Source organism: Stegodyphus dumicola, chromosome X2 (genome assembly GCF_044657685.1).
Source record: "Stegodyphus dumicola isolate Sdum_Otavi_A_Nest chromosome X2, ASM4465768v1".
In the NCBI taxonomy this organism is placed as follows: Eukaryota; Metazoa; Arthropoda; class Arachnida; order Araneae; family Eresidae; genus Stegodyphus; species Stegodyphus dumicola.
In genome coordinates, this window is record NC_140781.1 from 159,060,601 (window position 1) to 159,082,041 (window position 21,441).

Sequence of the window (21,441 nt, forward strand, 5' to 3'; positions counted from 1 at the left end):
GTGTTTTATTCTCATGAAGTTATTAAATATCAATCTTAACAATTGTTCAGTTGCATCATGCCACCTGTCAAGTATAGAGAAGCTATTGAGCGAGACATGATGTGTTAGCTATGCAGGAACATTATCATACTGAACATAAATTTGCCTATTTGAAAAAAGGGTTGGAAAGCAGTAATGATAACTGGTCGTAGATTTGCTGTTGTGTTTCTCAATGAAAATATTAGATTTTCAGCAGATTTGATTTCAGATACAATTGCTGTGGTTTCTGTTTCCATCGAGAATGATTTTATGGGAATTGTTTCTGTATCTTTCCAGCAGAGGATTTGTATGAAAATTTAATAAGTTGGAAGATGCTATTAAATGTTATAATAATTTTCTTGCATTGGGAGATTTTAAACATTTTAACTGGGGAGCCAGGAGTATTGATAATAGAATTGTAACTTTTGATTTCGTTTTACATAATAATTTCATTCTCTATAATGACTCCAATTCCTTGCGTACTTTCGTATCTTCAGCTGGGGAAGGTTGGACGGATTTAATTTTAGGGTCCTCTGCAATGTCCTTAATGTCTGTGAAATTAATTATTGAACAAGAGGAGTCATTGAGCGATCATAAATATATTTTTCTTAATTTGAATGAAATATGTGTGGAATATGATGAAGAAATTAGATTTTCACGTAATATACAAAAAAGTTGAAAGGTATGTTAAAGGTTTAAGGAGTAAAATGAAGGATTTAAGGAAGGAACTGATAAATATTGCAGAGAAAGATGAGCTTGATGACTTCTTTGTTAAATTGGAACCTGTATTTTGTAGATAGACCCAATAAGATCCTGAGACGTAAGAGGAACGAATAAAAATGCTATTCTGTGGTAGATACTGTAACTGCAGAGATTAAAACGATGGATTCGTGCATTTAGAAAACAATATCAGATTAAAAATATTGATGAATATACTCGTATACAAAGGAAGATCGTAAATAAAAAAAGAGCTGGATGCATATAAGAAAATGATAAAGATAGTAAAATGCCAAAGTAAAAAAAAAATTCTTTGTTGAGAGTGCAAAATATTATGGAGGATTTCTTCGTGTGGTTAGTGGTAAAACACGTGTCTCAGAAATTATTATAAAGGTAATACTGATGTGAATAATTTTGAGGTTATTAAGTGTTATTTTAATAGGAATTTTCACTGAGTTGAAGATGGTTTTTTGGGTGCGGATTTGTTGTAGGATGTTGGATGCGCTTTGGATGATCTGCCATTTAGTTTTGAAGAAACTGGTAATGTGGTTAAGAAATTAAATTCTTTGCTCTCCACCCTTAGAGATTTGGGATTGCGAAAAATATTTATAGGATCTTTCTTTGTTATTTTAATGAAAGGAATGTTATTTACAGATTTAATAAGGATATTTGTATGGTTTACAAAGGATTCGGTGTTCCAAAGCAGTGCTGCACTGCTTTGGAACACCGTTATGTATGGATTGTTAAAGAGGGTCCAAATGGTGTAAGAATGTCATGTTATGCTCATAACATTTTATATGCAATTTGTGAAAAGTCTTTGGAGAAATTAGAGAAAATATTTTCATTTGCTGTAGAATGTAGATTGAAAAAGGAAACCTGAGATTAAATTTACAAAAGAACTACTAATTTCTTGTTTTAACCGAAAGGTGAAAAAAAAGACCTTAACATCACAACTAAAATATGAAGGTGTTACAATAAAATGTGTTTAAAACCTTAAAATATCTTTGTGTTTTTTTTTTTCTGATTGCAAATTTAATTTTGAACAACATTTTAATTATATTTATAAAATAACTATCTCTACTCAGATGTATTAAAAAAGAAATTTCTTAATTCAGTCACTAGCACTGAAAAGTAACATTATTAGATTAATTTACAAAACAGTTATTATTCCCATTATATGACATGGTATTGGGGCTTGGAGTTCCAGAGAGATGGACCTGCAGTGAATCAGAAATAAATTTGATACAATACAATGACCCTGACTGCTGCTTCTGACCAAATGCTTTAAAATAGTCTCCATGGAAGTCGTTTGCATACTGCCCGATATGCCACCCTCTCTCGATATTTTATTCTTTTTATTACAATAAATTTAAATCGCTTTCACAAAATGTTCATTTTATTACTTATAGAGCATTTACGGTATATTATGCATGTTTTTCCATTGTTCATTACTCTGATTCCTGTTGTTTAACTTCTCCAATAATCATTATTCAGTGTGTTATTTTAACTTTAATTATAAATGCTTCGTTATTTCATAAACAACTGTTTCATATTTTTTGTTTTATAATTTGTACACGTCATCTTACCAGATTTAAACTCATGATCTGGAATATTCCCATATACGGAATCACCAGAATCCCGACAAGTCCGGATTTCAGACTGTGTATTGTGTACTTCTCTTAAGCTTTGTATATTACACTCCTGCTCAAAAAATAAGGAGCAGAGGCAAAACACGAAATAAAACAACTGACCCAAGAGGTCGGTGTAGCATTATTATACCATGTAGCAAACAGTAAAGAGATACAAAAACACGTATTATAACCATTACATCGTGAAAGATCAGTTGGGTCTGAAGAATGTATTATGGAAGTATGATGCTTATAACGAGTATGACGGCTTCTAGCTGAAATGTGTACATGCTTGTTAACAGCGAGGCAAGTTCACAAGCTAAACGGTGGCGAAGCAATTTAATCACTTGTGGCAGTTGTGCCCATTCCTGTACTAATGCACGTCGGAGCTTGTGGAGGTTGCCTGGAAGCACCCTATGACCTGCTAACTGTCATTCCAACACATCCCACACATGCTCTATGGGATTCAGGTCTGGTGATCTAGCAGGTCATAGCGGATGTAGAATGGTTTCACCCTTGCATAATCTCTTGCAGAATTTATAAGCTGCATTGGAAACAAATATGTGTTCAGTGGTTTGAGCACTATCTGTTGCAAAATGGTTATAGTATACATTGTAGAGTTTGTGTATGGCTATCCCAGCATAATGCAATCCCTTGCTACAAAGGGTAAACTGCTAGTGTGTGGCATTATGTTGTGAGTTCTGCTAAGGCTGCTATCACACGTCGGTTTGTTTCGGAAGAACAACTGTTTGGAAAATTTTTTCTGCTTTGTAACAATAGCCAATCAAAATAGATCGCTTTTGGGGTTAACACAGAGAAAACTGGTTCCCACTACAAACAAGCTGATAGCAATCGAAGCTGATGGCTGATTGGTTGAAAACAAACAACCTGCAATTTTTTTGGAAAGGAAGGAAAAAGTTGCACGTCTTTCTTTCAATCGTAAACCAAGCAGAAAAATTGTCCGAAACAGTTGTTCGTGTGAAACAAACGCCGTGTGATATGGGCCTAACAATGTTTATTATTTAATTTATCTCTTTCCTAGTGCCTTGTTTTACTGCGAGGCAAGAATTTATGCAGATTCGAATGGCAAGCAGGTTTAGTGTAAAGGAATTTGTGTCATTGTTAGCAGTCTTCAACAGCCATCATTTGCAGCCTTTATATTGTGATTAGGCGAAATTTTAAGAACTTGTGTTTACAGCTAGGTCCAGATGACTACTAATTTTGTGTTGTATTATTTTTAGTTTAAATACACAAGTACAGAGGTAGAATAAATTTGATGTACATCTGTGTTGAATAGTTATTCTAGCAGTGAAAACTCACCCAAAGAATTAAATTGACACCTCTTTGAATTAGATAGTCCTGTACGTTTAACTGTAAAACATATTTAATGTGCACAATATAATTCATATTTCATAGGTATTATGAGAAGTTAGCATTTAAAAAGCAAAATGTGTATTAATATTTAATAAATGTTATAAAAACTTAAATTTTTAATGTAAAACGTGTATTTTTTTTAATGAGCTAAAATTTCTGTTTTATTTTCAGCCAAGTGCAAGTGAATCGAGTGTTGGTAAGTTTATTTTTCTTAAAACTATTATGTATATATATATAATTGTGGAAGTGTGAAAACAGTTTAAACCCATTTATGAAGGGTATGTTACATAATAGTATATGTATGTAGCAGAATTTTGGTAATTTGAAATATAAGTAATTTGAACTGAATGTGGTAATTTAGAATTCAAAATTGATCTTCTTGGCCAATCAAACTTTAAATTGCTTAAATTTTTTTCATCATCCTCCAGTTTTGAATATGTTATACAGTCAAAAGTCGTTAATCCAGACTCATCGCGACTTCGGCGATTCCGGATTATCGATTTTTCCGGATTATAGGTCATCAGTTTAAATCTGGTAAGATGGCATGCAGAAATTATAAAATTAAAAATATTTCAAAAAAGGTTAATTATGGTTTCGTAAAGGTCTTACGCACATGCGTCAACACGACGCATGCACAGAAAGTTTGTAGCTTTGAGGTCCGGATTATGGGTGTCCGAATTAACGACTTTTGACTGTATAAATTACAGCTGAAGTCTGAGTGTTTTGGTATTCAGTAATATGAACCGGACATGTCCTGAAATGCACATTTTCTCATTATATGGAAAATTTAATGAAGTACATACAGTGCAAAGTTTGAAATTTGGACCTCCATACCAACAGCTGGAAAATAAATAAATAAAATGATTAAGATACAATAACACACAGAACAAATATTAACTTAGAAGCCAGTGAACAAAAAATCAGAATTATATTTTCAAATTTTCAGAGGACTAGTCTCGATAGTTTTACCGAACCATCATCCTCAGCTGCAAAAGCATAAATGAATGAGGTAAGGTATAATGATTAGATAAGAAAGCCTGGACAGGAGATAAGCTACTAACGCCATCTGTTGATGAAACCAGAACTAAAACATAATTTCTTTAAAGGCTGAAATCAAAGATGGATTGGAATTAGGGTCGTTAACTAGAACAGAAAGATTTTTTTTTAAATGCGAAATGCCTCTAGGAAATCCAGTTTCCCAATGGAAGATGTGTTTTTGAATAATTTTGACAGGAGAAAAATTGAAAGTGTGATTTTTGGACTGACAATGTTGGGCAACAGAAGACTTCTGTGTTTCCATTTTTCTAACATATGCCTCATGTTCCTTAACGCGAAATTTTAAGGCTCTCAAAAACCCTTATCACATACGATATTTGTTGCCGGAACAAAACGTTTGGTGGAGCAGTTCTGAAAACGCTCTTTGGCGAAATAGGGTTACCATCTTCAGCTGGTAAACAGGCTGAAAGCCAAACAAAAATCAGTTATTGCTCAGATTGGCGAAACTTACATTTGCTTCTTCGTCTTGTTTTGTATCGCTCACACTCTTTTCGTTTTAAACTTTATTGTTAGTAATGGAAGATAATAGAAAGGTGATTGCTATCAAGTTAATCACTTTGATCTCCACTCTGGCACTTCAAGTAACAGATAAACACACTGTGTGCTGGATTAAGTCTATTTATCAGACATTACTTATGCGTATTTTCTGTTGTGTGCATTCCAATAAAAATTTGATGGCTCACTGGAAAATTTGTGACCTTGCTGAAAGCATGTTCTTGACTAACTTTATGGCTCATAATTACTGTTCTGTCCATTCAAACAAACAAACAGAAAACAACAAAAAAAAAAAAAAAAAAAAAAAAAAAAAAAAAACTTCTATGACAAGAATCTATATGGCTGATATTTATATCCTCGCAGCCAGCTGATAGTATTCAGCAAAATGAAGATCAAATAAACATGAGCAATCAAACATGTGTGAGTTGTTTACTGTCCCATAGAACACTCGGTAATATATCTGAAACACATTAAATATACAGTCAAAAGTCGTTAATCCGGACTCGTCAGGACTTCGGCGATTCCGGATTATCAATTTTTCCGGATTATAGATCATGAGTTTAAATCTCGTAAGATGGCATGCAGAAATTCTAAAATTAAAAATATGAAACCATAATTTATGAAATAAAGAACAATTATGATCTAAAGGGTATCAAAATTTACGAAAAAAAAAGCTTAATATTTATTTGTTTACTTTATTAAACATTTCTTTCAATGTAAGTTGTTTAAGTTGCTTTGTTTTATGTGATAATACTTTCTCTTTAATTCTATAAACAGACATAATTTCTTGTTCAGTTACAAAGTTCCACTGTTCAAGACCCGTAATTGCTGTGCCGAGAATACCGACTAACTTGTCAATCGAAATTTTTTCGTTTTCAGTAACCTCTCTGTCACCTTCTTCATGTCTTTATCCATTTTTTGCAGCAATTCCACTTTTTGTTTGATGGACATCGAAACATACTTTTGTTTTGTAGATCCTTTGGGAGCTCCAGCATCAGAAATTCTATTTGACATAATCGAAAGTTCAAGTTTACTTTTATAAAATTGCTCTTACAGTCTGCAAAAAATAATAAGCAGAATCCAGTTCGAAGATTAAGGAACAACGCAATCATCAACATTAACTGAAATAGATAATTAGATAATTTTAGCTTATACCATCCGTTATACAAAAACGTATTCTGCGCTTGCGCACACACATATGCGCAGTCGTAAAGGTCTTACGTGCACGCATAAACGCCTATGCACATGTGTCAACGCGGCGCAAGCGCAGAAAGTTTTTAGCTATGAGGTCCAGATTATGGGTGTTCGAATTAACGACTTTTGACTGTACCAACTTTAGAAATTAGCTGGTACACATCATGAGTTTGCACTATCCTCATCGTCAGGGCAGATGTTTTTATTTTACTTGGCTTATAATTTCTTCCTGAATGTAGTATTTCATCTCGATGTACTCCATCTTTGATATGATTTAAATAAAATTTCTCGTCATTATAAATATCACGAATGCACATCAAATAGTTTTCTGGTTGCAATTTTCTAATTTCAACCATGCGTAATGTATGCTTTATGCATGCGTGCATTGAAAGAAATGTTTAATAAAGTAAACAAATAAATATGAAGGGTTTTTTTTTTTTTTTTTTGTAAATTTTGATACCCTTTAGACCATAATTGCTCTTTATTTCATAAATTATGGTTTCATATTTTTAATTTTATAATTTGTGCATGCCATCTTACCAGATTTAAATTGATGATTTATAATCTGGAATTGCCGAAGTCCTGACGAGTCCGGATTAAAGACTTTGTACTGTACACACATCTAATAAGTCATATATCTACATACAGATAGAGAGATGTGATGGTTTAGAAATTGTTAATATATATTTATTAGTACTAATTAAAGAATAAGATTTATATTAATGAATGTATATGTTGGAAAAATATGACTTATTGTAACCCTTTTACTGCATCATCTCTCCTCCTTGAAATGTTTATTAGGCTTAGTTCTTATTTTAATGTAATATGGTAGTTACTTCTACTTCTTTTTCTTATTGCCACTGTTTGCGTTGAGAACAGACTGTTTCAACTTAATTAAGATACAAAAACAAAACATGATGTTACGTCATCTGGAAAGCCGAATTGTGCCGATAGCTGATTGGTTGCCGTGAGATGACGTCATGCCTACTTCTGGTATATGTATCCCGCATCGCTTTCACTCAGATCAGTGCTGGCATGAGGTGTTGCTGTTGATTAAAGAAATTGTTCTTTCTGTTTACGGCGTTGCTTTATTCCTGCGATTTTGTGAAGTAAGGGAAAACGACATTGCTCTCACTACTGAAGCTGATCCTGAGTTGCTGTCGTCTCTTCTTGATGTTCACGATAAGTATGTTTTCTTTATTCTTTTCACCATTAGGTTAAAAGTTAGGATTTATGCATATCATGGACAAGGAGGCGATCGAAAACCGTATCAAATCTGTGTGTAATCACAGAAATCTGGAAGTTACCTGTGATAACTTAGAAAAACTTAAGCAACTTATGCTTTCTGAGTTTCATGCTTATCAAAATTCATTTAATCCAAATAATGCGACTGAAGTTCACTTAGCCCACGTCAATGCTATGGAAAAGGATATACAAATCTTAGAATTATACATTAATGAAATGAAACAAAAAGAAACCCTAAATAATCCAACAGAGGAAACAAATCAATCTGATATTACTGCTAGTCAAAAATCTAGAATCAAAAAGAAAACCACAATAGATAAAGAAGGATACATAACCCCTAGAAAAACTCATAAAAGAACTCTATCAAATTCCGAAATTGAAGAACCAGCTCAAAAAAATAAATTCGAGGAACTAACCCCTGAATACAATATGGAAGCAGAGGAAGGTGAATTTATTGCACCCAACAAAAAAGCAGGACACATTCCCCCTATAGTCTTAGCAGACTTCACGGGGGATTGGGATAAGATGAAAGAAGATTTTGAAGAGCAATTAAATATCAAAAAATATCGTGGAAACTTAAGTGGAGGTACACTGACCATAAGAGTTTATGACTCAGACCACTACCGCACAGTTACTGAATACCTAACTAAACTACTTATTCCTTTTCATACTTTTAAACTCAACAGTGAAAAGCCTATCAAGGCAATAATTAAAAAACTTCCAAAAACAGCTAATATGGAACTAATCAAAAATGAAATTGCCCAAGAAGGTATCCCAATTCAAAAAATTCGACAAGTAATTCACACTATTGAAGGAAAGAAAGTTCATCTTCCTGTTTTTATAGCAGAATGTACTAGAAATAAAGAAGGTAAAAGAATATATGATCTAAAGAAACTCAGAGGTCTGGATGTCTTCATCGAGCCTTTTAAAGCTCGCCCTGGACCCGTGAAGTGCCAAAGGTACGGGCACACACGGGACAAATGTCACTATAAACCTCGCTGTTTAAAATGTGCAGAGCCTCATGAAACATTCACTTGTAAACAAACAAAAAATGACAACAAACTCCCTGTCTGTGCCCTCTGTGGGCAAAATCACGTTTCTTCCTTCAAAGGTTGCAGTAAACATTCTTATAATGTTCAGAAGCAAATCGAAGAATCTAAAGCTTTCAAAGAAGAAAAGAAAAAAGAACAATTTAAATTTAACAAAAAGGATTTTCCTTCACTCCCTGAGAACAAACCAAAAAATGCATGGAATACTTCCAAGGAAAATGAAAACACTAGTAAAACAGAAGACACAAACTCAAACCCACTTGGCTTTTTTGACTGGATAAAAATCCAATTCACTCAAGTTAAAGAATTCTTCTAGAAATTTAAAACAGCAAAAACAATATTAGAAAAACTAGAGGTCGGTATGGCGGCCTTTGAATATTTCTCAAATTTAAACTATGAATTTTAATCAAACTCATAGTCAAATAAATTTTATCTCAGCTACAAATAGCTTCTTAAAGATTTGTTACTATAATGCAAACGGCATCAGATACCAACAAGTGGAAATTTCAAATTTTCTTACTAGACATAACATTGATGTTATGCTAGCAAATGAAACCCATCTCCGCTCTTGCGACAAATTTAAAATACAAGGCTACCGCATCTACAGAAAAGACAGAAGACATAATAGAGGGGGAGGAAACACAATTCTCATTAAAAACCATATCAAAACGGCCAAATATGATTTAAATCCTGCTTGTACTATAGAAAATGGTGCAGTACTTATCTATAGTGGTTTTAGAGAACCTTTTCTTTTTATCTCCGTCTACAATCCCCCCACCAGCACTCTTGATCTCAATAATCTGAAACTACTTACTGAAAATAACTACCCCACCTTAATAGCAGGTGATTTAAATGCTAAACATTCCTCCTGGAACTGTAGAGTCACAAATAGAAATGGAGAAAATTTAAGCAACTTCATCCACAATAGTAACATCAATCTCATTGCTCCCAATCACCCAACGCACTATACGCACAACGGACTAGGGGATATTTTAGATATAGTTTTGATGAAAAACCTTCCTAATATTCCTAATCTTGATGTTCTCCCAGAACTTTCATCTGACCATCTCCCTATAGTCTTCAACTTCTATGGATTTTATCCCCCTCTCCCTAAAGCTCATACAAAAGTTAATTGGTATATGGTTACCGAACAGCTAAATTCTGTTAACAGCAGAGCCACACTTCGCTATGACTGCGATATTGAGCTGGAAATCACCAGATTAAACTCCAAAATTCAAAACGCTATCAATAATGCTACCTATACAGTCAAGAATAAAAATCCCTATGGCATCCCAGATGAAATTAAATCCCTTATACAAGAAAGAAATAGACTTAGAAAAAGATGGCATATTACTCGCAATCCTACTGAAAATCGTCATATTAATTATTTAAACAGAAAAATAAAAGAAGACATCGCCAACCCATCGATCAAATTCGTGGGATAATTTCCTAGAAAACATGGATCTTTACCCAAACTCTGTTTGGAAAGTAGCTAAATCACTCAGAAATCTTTCACCCAATCAAATTCACCCCCGTATCACATGGGCAAAATTCACCACTCCGAAGACTCCATTGCTGAAATTCATGCAAAAGAATTAGAAAACATTTTTAAACAACATGAAAATAAAAATTCTGATCACGAAAAAGATATTAATTACTCTGTCAATAGCATCCTCAACAGTCCCAGCATTAATTTTTTTATGCCTGCATCTCCAAACGAAGTTCAGCAAATTATTAAAAAATTAAAGAAGCGCAAAGCTAAAGGATATGACATGATTTCTAATGAAGCATTGCAAGCTTTACCTAGAAGATGCATAGTCTTAATTACAAATATTTTTAATGCTTGTATTAGACTCAGCTACTTTCCATCGCAGTGGAAACATTCGATCATTGTTACGATCCCGAAACCAGGAAAAGATCCAAAGCTAGCAAAAAATTACAGACCCATCAGTCTTCTGCCAGCGCATGGAAAAGTTTTCGAACGAGTACTTTGTGCTCGGCTCACCAATCATCTAGAATGCCCTAATCTAATAAACAAGCATCAATTTGGATTCCGCAAAGGCCACAATACCACACATCAAATATTAAATTTAGTTGAATTTATTGCCCAAGAATTTACAAAAAAGAACGGAGTAGCGGCATGCTTCCTCGATTTCGAAAAAGCTTTCGATCGAGTGTGGCATGCTGGCTTACTTCATAAGCTATCTAACTTCCTTTTACCAAACAGCTTTATTAAGCTTATGCATTCTTATTTTAAACATCGTACTTTTCAAGTGCGCTGTGGTGAAGCAATCTCTTCAAAAAAAGTGATTTACAGTGGAGTAGCTCAAGGCAGTGTTTTAGGACCGAAGCTTTTTACAATATTCATAAATGATATGCCTCTACCTTTTCATTCTAATATACTCAAATATGCCGACAACACAGTCATCCTCACCAGTTCACGAAGTCCAAATAATGCTTTAGAGAAACTTCAGCTCCAAGTCAACATTATTAACAAATTTTGTCAAGACTGGAAAATCAAACTAAATACTGATAAATGCTGCGTAGTTCTCTTTCGCAGATACAGAAAAAATATCCCAGTGAATATAAATATCCGACTCAATAACCAAGATATTCCTGTTGCCAACTCCTATAAATACTTAGGTGTCTATATTGACAAAACCCTAAATTTCAAAGATCATATTCAATATGTTACAAATAAGGCTAATGCTGCTTTCATTGCTCTCTACTCATTAATTGGAAGAAACTCTTAAGTTAAACCTCCATACCAAGAAAAATATCTACATCTCACTTATTCGACCAATAATCCTCTATGCAGTTCCAGCCTGGGCTACTGCCCGAAAATTAGGCAGACAAAAATTAAATGTACTTCAAAACAAAATCTTACGTAGCATAGTGAACGTACCCTGGTTCGTGCGAAATTCTCAAATTCACAAAGACCTGGATATCAATCCAATTCACGACCAAATCCTAATTTCTGCACACAACTTCTTTGAAGATATGAGAAATTCTCCTTATGAAGCTATTAAATCGCTTACAGACTATGACCCTACTATTGAGAACGTAGTGAAAAGACCTCGAACGATCCACCACAATTCTAAGTGGTGGTAGTGTATATAATATGGGGGGGGGAAATCTGAAATGTTTCAGATTTTAAATTACGTCCAAAGGGGCGTTTTTTAACATTTTGTGTGTTACCTTTCTTTATTAAATATCATGTTCCTTGCACTTAAACCATAAGATCCAGTGCAACAGCAATATCGCAAAATAGTTTTAAAACGAGCATATCTTTAGAATTTCCGATACAGAGACTCACGCGCTGGAGGTAAAAATGTTTTTTCTGCACAACGTTGCCATTGCTCGCTTTGAAATCCTTGAGTTTGTTAATCAAAAATTCGTCAAAGTTTTAAAAAATAGGAAATCGATCATAAAACAAATTTCAAATTTCAAATTTGGTCTTCCACATGCTCATATTCGTTGGAGGATTACGTTATTCAAAATTCGATGACTCTATGTACCGTTATTTTATGACAATGTGAGAAATATACATACATTTACGCAGATTTTCATTATTTAATTTCTTCAAATATAATGCAGGACTCTTAACATTTTATGGCAACAGTTTGAAAAGTGAACCGACATTTATCCGTCCGAATGCCAAAACGAAACTAATAGTCCTTCGGGATTCAAATCCCTTTGGACTAAAAATTAATATTCCTTTGCAGTTAATATTCAAGAAAGATGAACTTTGCAAAATTAGGACTTTATTTTTCATCGATGAATTCTTCGTTTTACTACTTATTTAACCAAGATTTTTACCTTTACTTTTTATTTTTACTATTTCGTATCATGTGTTTTAAAATCAAAGTTCGGTAACACCAAGTGCTTATTCTCACTCATTAGCCCTAGTGAGCTACATGACCTCATTTTCGCCTTTTACAGTTTCCTATTCATTTAATGATTATATCGCAAGTTTAGAAGATTTTCAAGTGTTTCAAAAGACATAGGACTCTTAAATTCACAAATAGATGTTGCTTTTACTATGTTCGAAATTTATTTATTGCCAAAAACTACAAAAACTTCATTTTTCGAACTCTGACTCCTCGACCAATCTAAATGCCTGATGCTGATCACGTGTTTCTGCACTTCTTGACTCACGCAGAAGCTTAGACTTTCATTTCGCTTCTCGCCACCATTTACGTATATAATCACCCATGCTATGCCATGCAATTTAGCAAAACTTATTTTATGAGTTCTCTCATTTATTGATTTCGCCTTCGGGCGTGGTGTATTTTAAATACACCTCTTAAATTTTTAACTTTATGGCCTATGGTAAAATGATAATATACTGGTAAGAGCTCCTAGTAGCTAAAGCCAGCAGTAAAGATATGATCCAAGATCCAAGCTCAGCCCTTCTAGTTCTGCTTTCCTGGCTCTTGGGTGTTTTGAAGGATGCGTGCAGTCTGATGAATAAGTTCCTTGGTTCCTGTCCACAAGATGACTATTCCTGAATAAGTTCCAGAAGCTATAATGTGAGTGACTGCCGTGGGCGGCATCCATGTTCTTCTTTCAAGGCGGCATTTAAAATAAGTTAGCGGCGATTCCTCATGTTCAACTACTGTAAGCGGAGTTAGGCCGGATTTAAGTGCTTTCAAGAACTTAGTCTAAATTTCAGGTGCTTTCTTGACCATTGATCATGGACTTATTGAATGTGTAGCCAATTTCATTTGAGACTGCATAATTTCTGTTTAGGACATTTTGTTTGTATTGAATGCCAGTATTTTTGGAGACCAGGTAAAATGTTATTTGATGAATGAAAGTTTGAAAATGATGGTTATATTATATTTTTTTTTCTAAGACTTTGATACTGTTTAAATTTATTCTTTTTTTTTTTTTTTTTTTATTCTTAATAAATTGGTTAAGTTTGAAACCTCTTTATTCTCTTCAATGTCTGCACAACATATAATCTCAGGGAGCTTTTATTGCTACTACTGCTAAATGTTTAATTTTATAAACTTTAAACCTTGCTTTAGCATCAGTATATACAAATATTTTTCATCACGCATAATAATAAATGCATAAATTTCCAATGTTTCAATATGTAGCATTTACAATAAAAGTATAGTTTCTAATGTTTTTATAATTCAAAAAGTATTTCATTAATAACATGAAAATAATAGAAAAATTTAATGAGTATTCTCATTATTACATAAGCTATGCTTTTCTTTTTTATGCATCTTTTATGCTGTTTGAAATATGTCACTGATTATGCAATTAACAATTTAAAAGATAAGTAATTAGGAGAAAAGCCACGCATGTACAAACAGATTTTAAAAAAATTATTCAACTTAAATTTAAGAAATAAAAATCTATTATATAACAGTCATAATACACGATTAGCATGAAATACAACAAATTTGGCAAACTTTTGGCGACGAAAAATTTGTAAACAAATCAGAACTCCATGAACATCGTAAAATACTGTCAACTCTGAAATTTCCACAATTATATATGTGATTAATATATAAACATTTTTAAAATGACTCAGTTATATTACTACGAAGCAATAATTAAATCGGCCTCTATTTCCACCGTCCATGGCTTCACAGTGAAAGCCATCGCTATATTGAAAGTTACCCATGATCCTTCAGAAGCAGAACTTTCGTCTGATTGGTTGAACGTTTGAGGAACACGTCTCCAGCCGGAACATTTTCGGAAAAGTTTAAAAATGTTCCTTGTAGCTGGGACATGTTCCTCCTAGCTAGACGAAGATTTTCTCAGAAGCCTCCCGCTTAAAGTAGTGCTACTAGAATCTCGTTTCTCGGAACTGTCCTGCATAGCCACGCTTGCATCCCTAGAAGTGATAGCCTCTTAAGTGAGTTATACTGTATATATATTTTATTTAAAGTGAAAATTAAGGAAAGTAACTGAAACTATTTTGAATTTGTTACTTCCAATAACCATCTCTTCTTACAGATCAGAAGAAATTCATTGATGTAAACAGTGAAAGAAATAAAAAGCATATTTTAAAAATGTTTGATAAATAAGAATGCTAATGCTGATAGCAAATGCCACTATGTTATGAAGAGGCATTTCTAAAATGTTTCTTTTATTTGTAAAAAAGTTGAAAAATTTTGGTGACACATCTCTCAAGATTTCCTGCAGGAGAATGTACAGGCACATCTAAATTTGGAGTATTCCCAGTAATCTCAGATTCATGCTGATTTATATCGTTGCCTTCGCTGCTTTCATTCTGATAACTATTCTGTCATACTGTGAAATCTTTTCAATTAGTTCCTTTAAGAATATCTTTTCTGTTCACTCTTACAGTTCTTCCATTTGTTTTCATAATCCTTGTCTTTCTGCTTTTCCTATGATGTCCCCACTTTCTCATGCATGTGTACATGATCTCTTAATCTGAGTAGTTTTAGTGATCTTGCAATCCTATCACAATACTTTTTTTTTTATAATGTTTGTCTTTTCAATTAAGGTTTGGTGAAATCCATAATGCCATTAAAGTTGGTCATTAAATTACTTTGAAACAAAAATAAAGTTTTGTGTAGCTTCTTAAGGCTAGGGTTATCTGTTGGTTTAATGCAAGTCACAAAGTATTCGCAGTACCTTATCTTCAGGTAACTGTAATTTTGCACCCTTCATCCAAGTTATGAATAAAATACACCATCAGTGTGAGTTTTTTTTTTAATACCGTAGATTAATTCCACTTGCAGTAATAGGCTAATCTAGCTGACATTGTGTGGGTGCTTTAAATGCATTAAAACCTTGCCAGAAGTAACCTATTGATCAAGCACTTTATAGAAATCATTGCATTGTTTGAATAGATATTTGTACAAAAGTACCGAAAAATATCTAACATAACTGAAAATTATGCTCCACATCATAAAACCAGTGCTTTTGAAGGCCATAACAGTGAAATATTTACTCCCAAATGTTGCATCTATATTTGGCATGTGCTCAAAAGTTTTAAAGTTTAGAATTAACTGAATAAATTAGTCGGATCCATTAATTGGTGCCAGCCATAAATTTAACAATTAATACTCAACAATTTAACAACAGTGAAAATTAACTAACACATTACTGAAAAGATTTGATAGAAGCAAATAGACGTGCCAGTGGTGTAAGAGTTCCCGGAGCAGAAAGTAAGTCAATAAGATAGGAGAAAATGTCGTGTGGACCAATCTACAGGATTTCTGAAATAGTCATTCCTTGCCAAATTAGTTCCACTGAGAAAGTTCCTTTATTACTGCACTGGAGATGTACTGTTGCCGCATGTTCTTTAGCCTTTCGATTGAGGGATCATCTTAATTTTCAAATGCAGTTAAAGGAAACTATCTCTGATGAAAATTACTTCTGCTGTGAATAAAAGGAAAATTTATGAAGAGATTATTATTACAGATTTTGCACTTTTTCAAAACGGCATGGTGCCATTCCATCATGCATGTTTTGAAGTGCAAATAAAAATTTCGACATAATGTTGCTGATATTTTCTTATAGTTCAGTGAGTCAATGATAAAAGTCTGGAAGAAGCGGTAATGGCACTCGAAATTTCTAAAGAAATGTATTCTAAAGAATGATGATAGAAAAATGACTTTTGATCATCATATTGTGATTGACTAGACATAGAATAATGGAAAGTTTGTCTGAAATGACATAATTTCTGTTGTGCACAGAAAGATGCCATGCCATCATTGGATGAAGATGATATTTACTTAGTGCCACTACTGTTGTAAATGCTATTGACACTTACATTTTTTGAGATTTATGCTGAAAGTTATTTTTATGTTGAAAAGAAATCTAAAATACAATAAAAAGCAAGCAACGATTTCCACAAGAAATAAATGTTAATGACTTACATAGCTTAGAAAGAGGGTTTTTTTTAAAGGATTTCTTTTGTTTTTACTTTAAATATTATTTTAGATATAAATATTGTTCTCTTAAATTTCATATTTATTTTATTTGCTAATGCCGTTTTTGATAATAAAGTAAACAATAATTTATTGTCTTGTGCTGTAGTTTTTTTTATCTGAAACTAATGGGAGTGTGACATTCCTTTTGTGTAGGACAAGATTAACATTCCTTTTGTGTAGGACAAGATTAACATTCCTTTTGTGTAGGACAAGATAGTTCATTATATGAACATCAGTTGTGTGTGCTGTAGTAATCCGATTAAGAGTTGAATTTAATATATAATCTAATTTATTTGTGTGCCAAGAGTTAAAAGATATAATAAAGAGTAAAAATGGCAAATTAACCAACATGTTTCAGCAGCAGCATTCAAGTCACATCTGTTGAACAGTTATAGGAACTCCTTTTGCATATGTGGATGTGCATGGCACTTAAATTGAAGTTTTAATTCTTGAAAGTTCTGTAATTCTAATTAGACTCTCTCTCTTTCTTTTTCATTCCAGTGTCATTACTTTTAAGTAAAAATGCTGATTTTTTTAATTGTTCTAAATATAAGATACAGGTCTCTCTTGATAATGGTTACAATTGGAAAGTTGTAAATTTCAAACTTAAGTTTTTGAAGAATTGCCCAGTACCATATAACAATCACATATTTAATGATGTAGAATATTCATGCAACAATGGCATTTTTTGGGAAGCATCTCAGGGCAATTCAGAAGTGAATGAGAGCATTGAACGATTCAATTGTTTCTGGTCATAACTTTTCCTGAATTAACAATTTGTATAATAATAATAAGTTTCAAAATTTTGAGCTATATAAGAGCATTCCACAACAAAAGCCCTATTGTATTGTCACATATCACATAGTTATGAATGCTGATATAACTATCATAATATAACTTCCATGTAAAAGTCTGCTTAGATAAAAGCACACATAAATAATGCTAACATGGATAGATAATTTGGACCAGGTAATTTTGACTTGCCTGAATGATACAGATGGTATATGACAAGTTGGGGATATTATTTAACAGCAACTAATAATACTGATACATTGTATAATGAGGAAGGTCACTCATTTAAGCAACTGTAATAATAGCCAGATTATTTCATGAAGGCTGGGGAATATTTCTGAAATAGCGCTACACATTCAATTTTTACAAGGAGCTGCTTTTTAAACATGGAAGAAGGAAGGTAGATGCCAAGGCATTGGGTATTTACACTTGGCAACAGATGCAAATGTTGGAGATCATCCCATTTATTGAAAGCAAATAGGCAGTTACCAGCCCTAAGTTGACAGATGAATGCATTTTGCATATTTTAAGTACAAGTGTAGCAGAGTATGCAGTTTTTTGGATATGGGACTCTGCTGTGATGCGCTCTTGTTAAAACCAGCATTCTTTATGTTTGATTACAGTAGGCCAATAAACATTATGTTTAATCTATGCACTTGCTGAAAATAATTACCTGCTTCAATTAATCACAGTTTCCTTTACATCTTATCCATAAGCATTTTTTATGAGTTCATTTCATTTTACCAGAAAAGAAAATTTTATACTTGTTTTGGCAATCTTAAAATCTGTGGATCAGAAAAATGCTCGTTTTGGAAGGAAATACATGATTTAAGTTGTATATTGTCATTATTTACACTATTGGCTCAAATTAATTCTAAGTTGTCATACTAAGAATTTCTTCGCTTTCCAGAACAAAATTTTTGATGAATAAACTTTGATTTCATTAAGGCAGTTATAAGTTAACAGTTGCTTTTCATTTGTATCATATTCGTCACATTCTGTAAAATAGAAATTATTTATTTCATCGCAAAATATGGCATTTATTTCTCTTTCAGTCAAAATGTGAATTTAAAAAAATTTCATGTAAACATTTTGTAACCGTGTGACAAAATTTTCTTATTATATGATGAAAATGAAATCAGCTAGATAAAAATCTTGTACTTGGGAAGTTTTTACACTCAACAGAAGAGGACCTGTAAAAGAATTATTAATAACTCATTCATCATGCTTAAAGATCAATGAGTGATATGTTAGCAAGATTGGCAGGGGTATCAGCATGTAGGCAACAAATTAAGGTTTACTTGCTCAGGCATTTAGATGTTTTCTGTTGTAAGAGTTAATAATGAATAGGACTGCTCTTGACTACTGTTACTTGCTACAGTTTGAAACCCATAATGCATCAAGTGTGTTTTTTCTCTCATAAGACACGCACTTTCAAAACCAATGCACAGATTTGCTGGAATGGATGGTAGTGGATTCTTGATGCTGGCAGATTGCTAAAGTTTTACAAAATTTGATTTGGTTAATATCTGGTGATCGTAAATACTTGTAAAAATTCTAAATTTCATCAAATGTTCCTCAGCCCAATTCTGGGTCAGCAATGAGTGAAATGAAAATCTGTTGTCTTGCTGTGGAAACATTCATCTTCACCAGAATTACCAGTTGACACATAGTTGATCAGCCAGTTTTCTAAGTGCAACATTGCTGAAAAGAAATATTAACTGGAGATGAACTGCATGTTCAAAGATTCAATACTGACCAGTCATTAATAACATTACGCTGAGTATTTATAGTTTCATGTATTGATTCTAAGCACACATACTTTGATCATGTTACATTTGGTATTGAAACTTATGGGAATGAATAATTTGATGTCATTTGGAAGGTAACTAGTGACAATCTGCTGTCATCCAGATAAAACATATAGTTTTGATTAGTGATCATGTTGAGTAGAGGCATCTGGGTAGATTATTGGTTGCCATTGTTGATATAATGAATAGAATATTGAGTGATTTGCATAGTTTCAGATGTCTAATCAGTATTGGAGGCAATGATTAATATCTGAAGGACAAAACGTCACTCAATTCATCTAGACCAGGGTTTCCCAACATAGGGGCTCACACCCCTAGGGGCTGCAAAATACCTTTCTTGATGTGCGAGATAATATTTCCATTTTTTGCTTAGAAATTACATGCATGATATTCGTGTGTGGGCAAAACGTGTTTCCTATGCATGCATCAATAACGGATTTTTCCATGCATGTAGTTAACATCAATCATATTTGGCAATGTAATAAGTGTTAGTATTATTCTGAGTGATTCTATTCTCATGGCCTGCTCATTTCTCTTCGGTCTCTTATAAATAGCGAGTACACTTATGTTGTGTGACTTACCTATTGTTATTTTTCTTCTAATCAACTCTGTACATAATTTTAGGTTATACCGTATTTGATGGCATATAAGACGCATTTTTTCCCCTAAATTTGGTCTCAATAAAGATACCTGCGTCTTATACGTGAAGGACACAGGTTAACTTTCAATACTGAATGCTATTTTTAGCCCGGATAAAGGTCTAGACACACATAACTTTTTCTACATCTGCCATAATTATTTTGCGCATGTGTGAAATATCTGTCGCCAAAAAGCGCCAAAGCTCGAAGCTGATGTCGAAGTTTGAACAGGTTCGATGGTCACATTATGTCTATGGAGCCTTTCCTTCTTTACATAGACTTTCTTTGAGTCAGCCGATACACGTGTCGGTATCGGTGCTACTCTGTATAAACGTGTTGGTATTGATGCTTAAAACTATTTGTTTTAAAAAATTACCCTGGAAAATATGACTACAGGAAACAAGAGATTAAGCTATACAATTCAGTATAAACTGAGTGTTAAACTATGCCAAAGTGCATGGAAACAGAGCAGCAGCAAGGCATTTTGGTCCACCACCTACCGGAAAAATGACATGTACTTTGCGACTGAAGGAAGATCAACTGAAGACTGCTATAAAACAAAAACATAACCTTTGATGTCCAGCTCCATCTTGACCTGAACTTGAAAATGCCGTAAAAATGTGGGTGATAGATAAGAGGAAATCTGAGATAAGTGTTTCAACTAAAATGATAATCAATGAGGCCAAAGGATTTGCAGAAAGACATGGGAATCAGAACTTTTTGAGGGTCTAAGGGCTAGTGCTACAGGTTCATGAAAAGGCAAGGTTTATCAATGTGCAGAAAAACAACTATTGCACAGAAAATGCCAGCAGATTATGAAGAAAAAATACTACAATTCATAGGTTTGTTATAAATGCATGCAAGAAAACTTCTTTTGAGCTCGGTCAAATAGGAAATATGGATGAAATTCCACTCAGATTTGATGTACCATCCAACAAGACTGTGAGTATTAAAGGGTCTAAATCAATAACCCTAAAAACCACAGGTCATGAAAAAACCCAATATACGGTAGTTCTAACATGTTGTACTGATGGCACAAAACTACCGCCGTTTTTCATATTCAAAAGAAAAACTCATCCGAAAGAAAAACTTCCAGCAGGTGTAATTGTTCATGTTCATCCGAAAGGCTGGATAGATGAAGCTGGAATGAAACTGTGGTTACAGAACGTATGGACGAGGCGACCTGGTGGACTCTTAAAGAAAACCCTCTCTTTTGGTTTTGGATCAGTTTAGCACCTATAGAACTGAAACCATAAAGAATAAAGCAAGAGAATTAAAAACTCAGCTGTCATTCCTGGTGGACTGACTAGCCAATTGCTGCATTTAGACGTATCCATGAATAAGCCATTTAAGGAAAAAGTGTGAGAACAATGAAACAAGTGGATAGGAGAGCCACATCATGCCCTCAGACCCTCAGGTAGAATGAAGCGGCCCTCTATTTCACAAGTGTGCGAGTGAGTAAAAAGATCTTGGGAGGACGTAAAGGCTGAAGTAATTGT

General features: G+C 33.5%; 1 protein-coding gene across 2 annotated transcripts in view; it reads left to right on the forward strand.

The window, feature by feature from the left end:
* LOC118181660 (mesoderm induction early response protein 1-like) overlaps positions 1-21,441 on the forward strand; it is a 236,979-nt gene that overhangs the window by 72,360 nt on the left and 143,178 nt on the right. For both annotated transcript variants that reach the window (XM_085808930.1, XM_085808931.1), the window contains exon 2: positions 3,909-3,933. In XM_085808930.1, the coding sequence (XP_085665056.1) occupies positions 3,909-3,933 (25 nt within the window). The remainder of the gene's footprint in view (positions 1-3,908; positions 3,934-21,441) is intronic.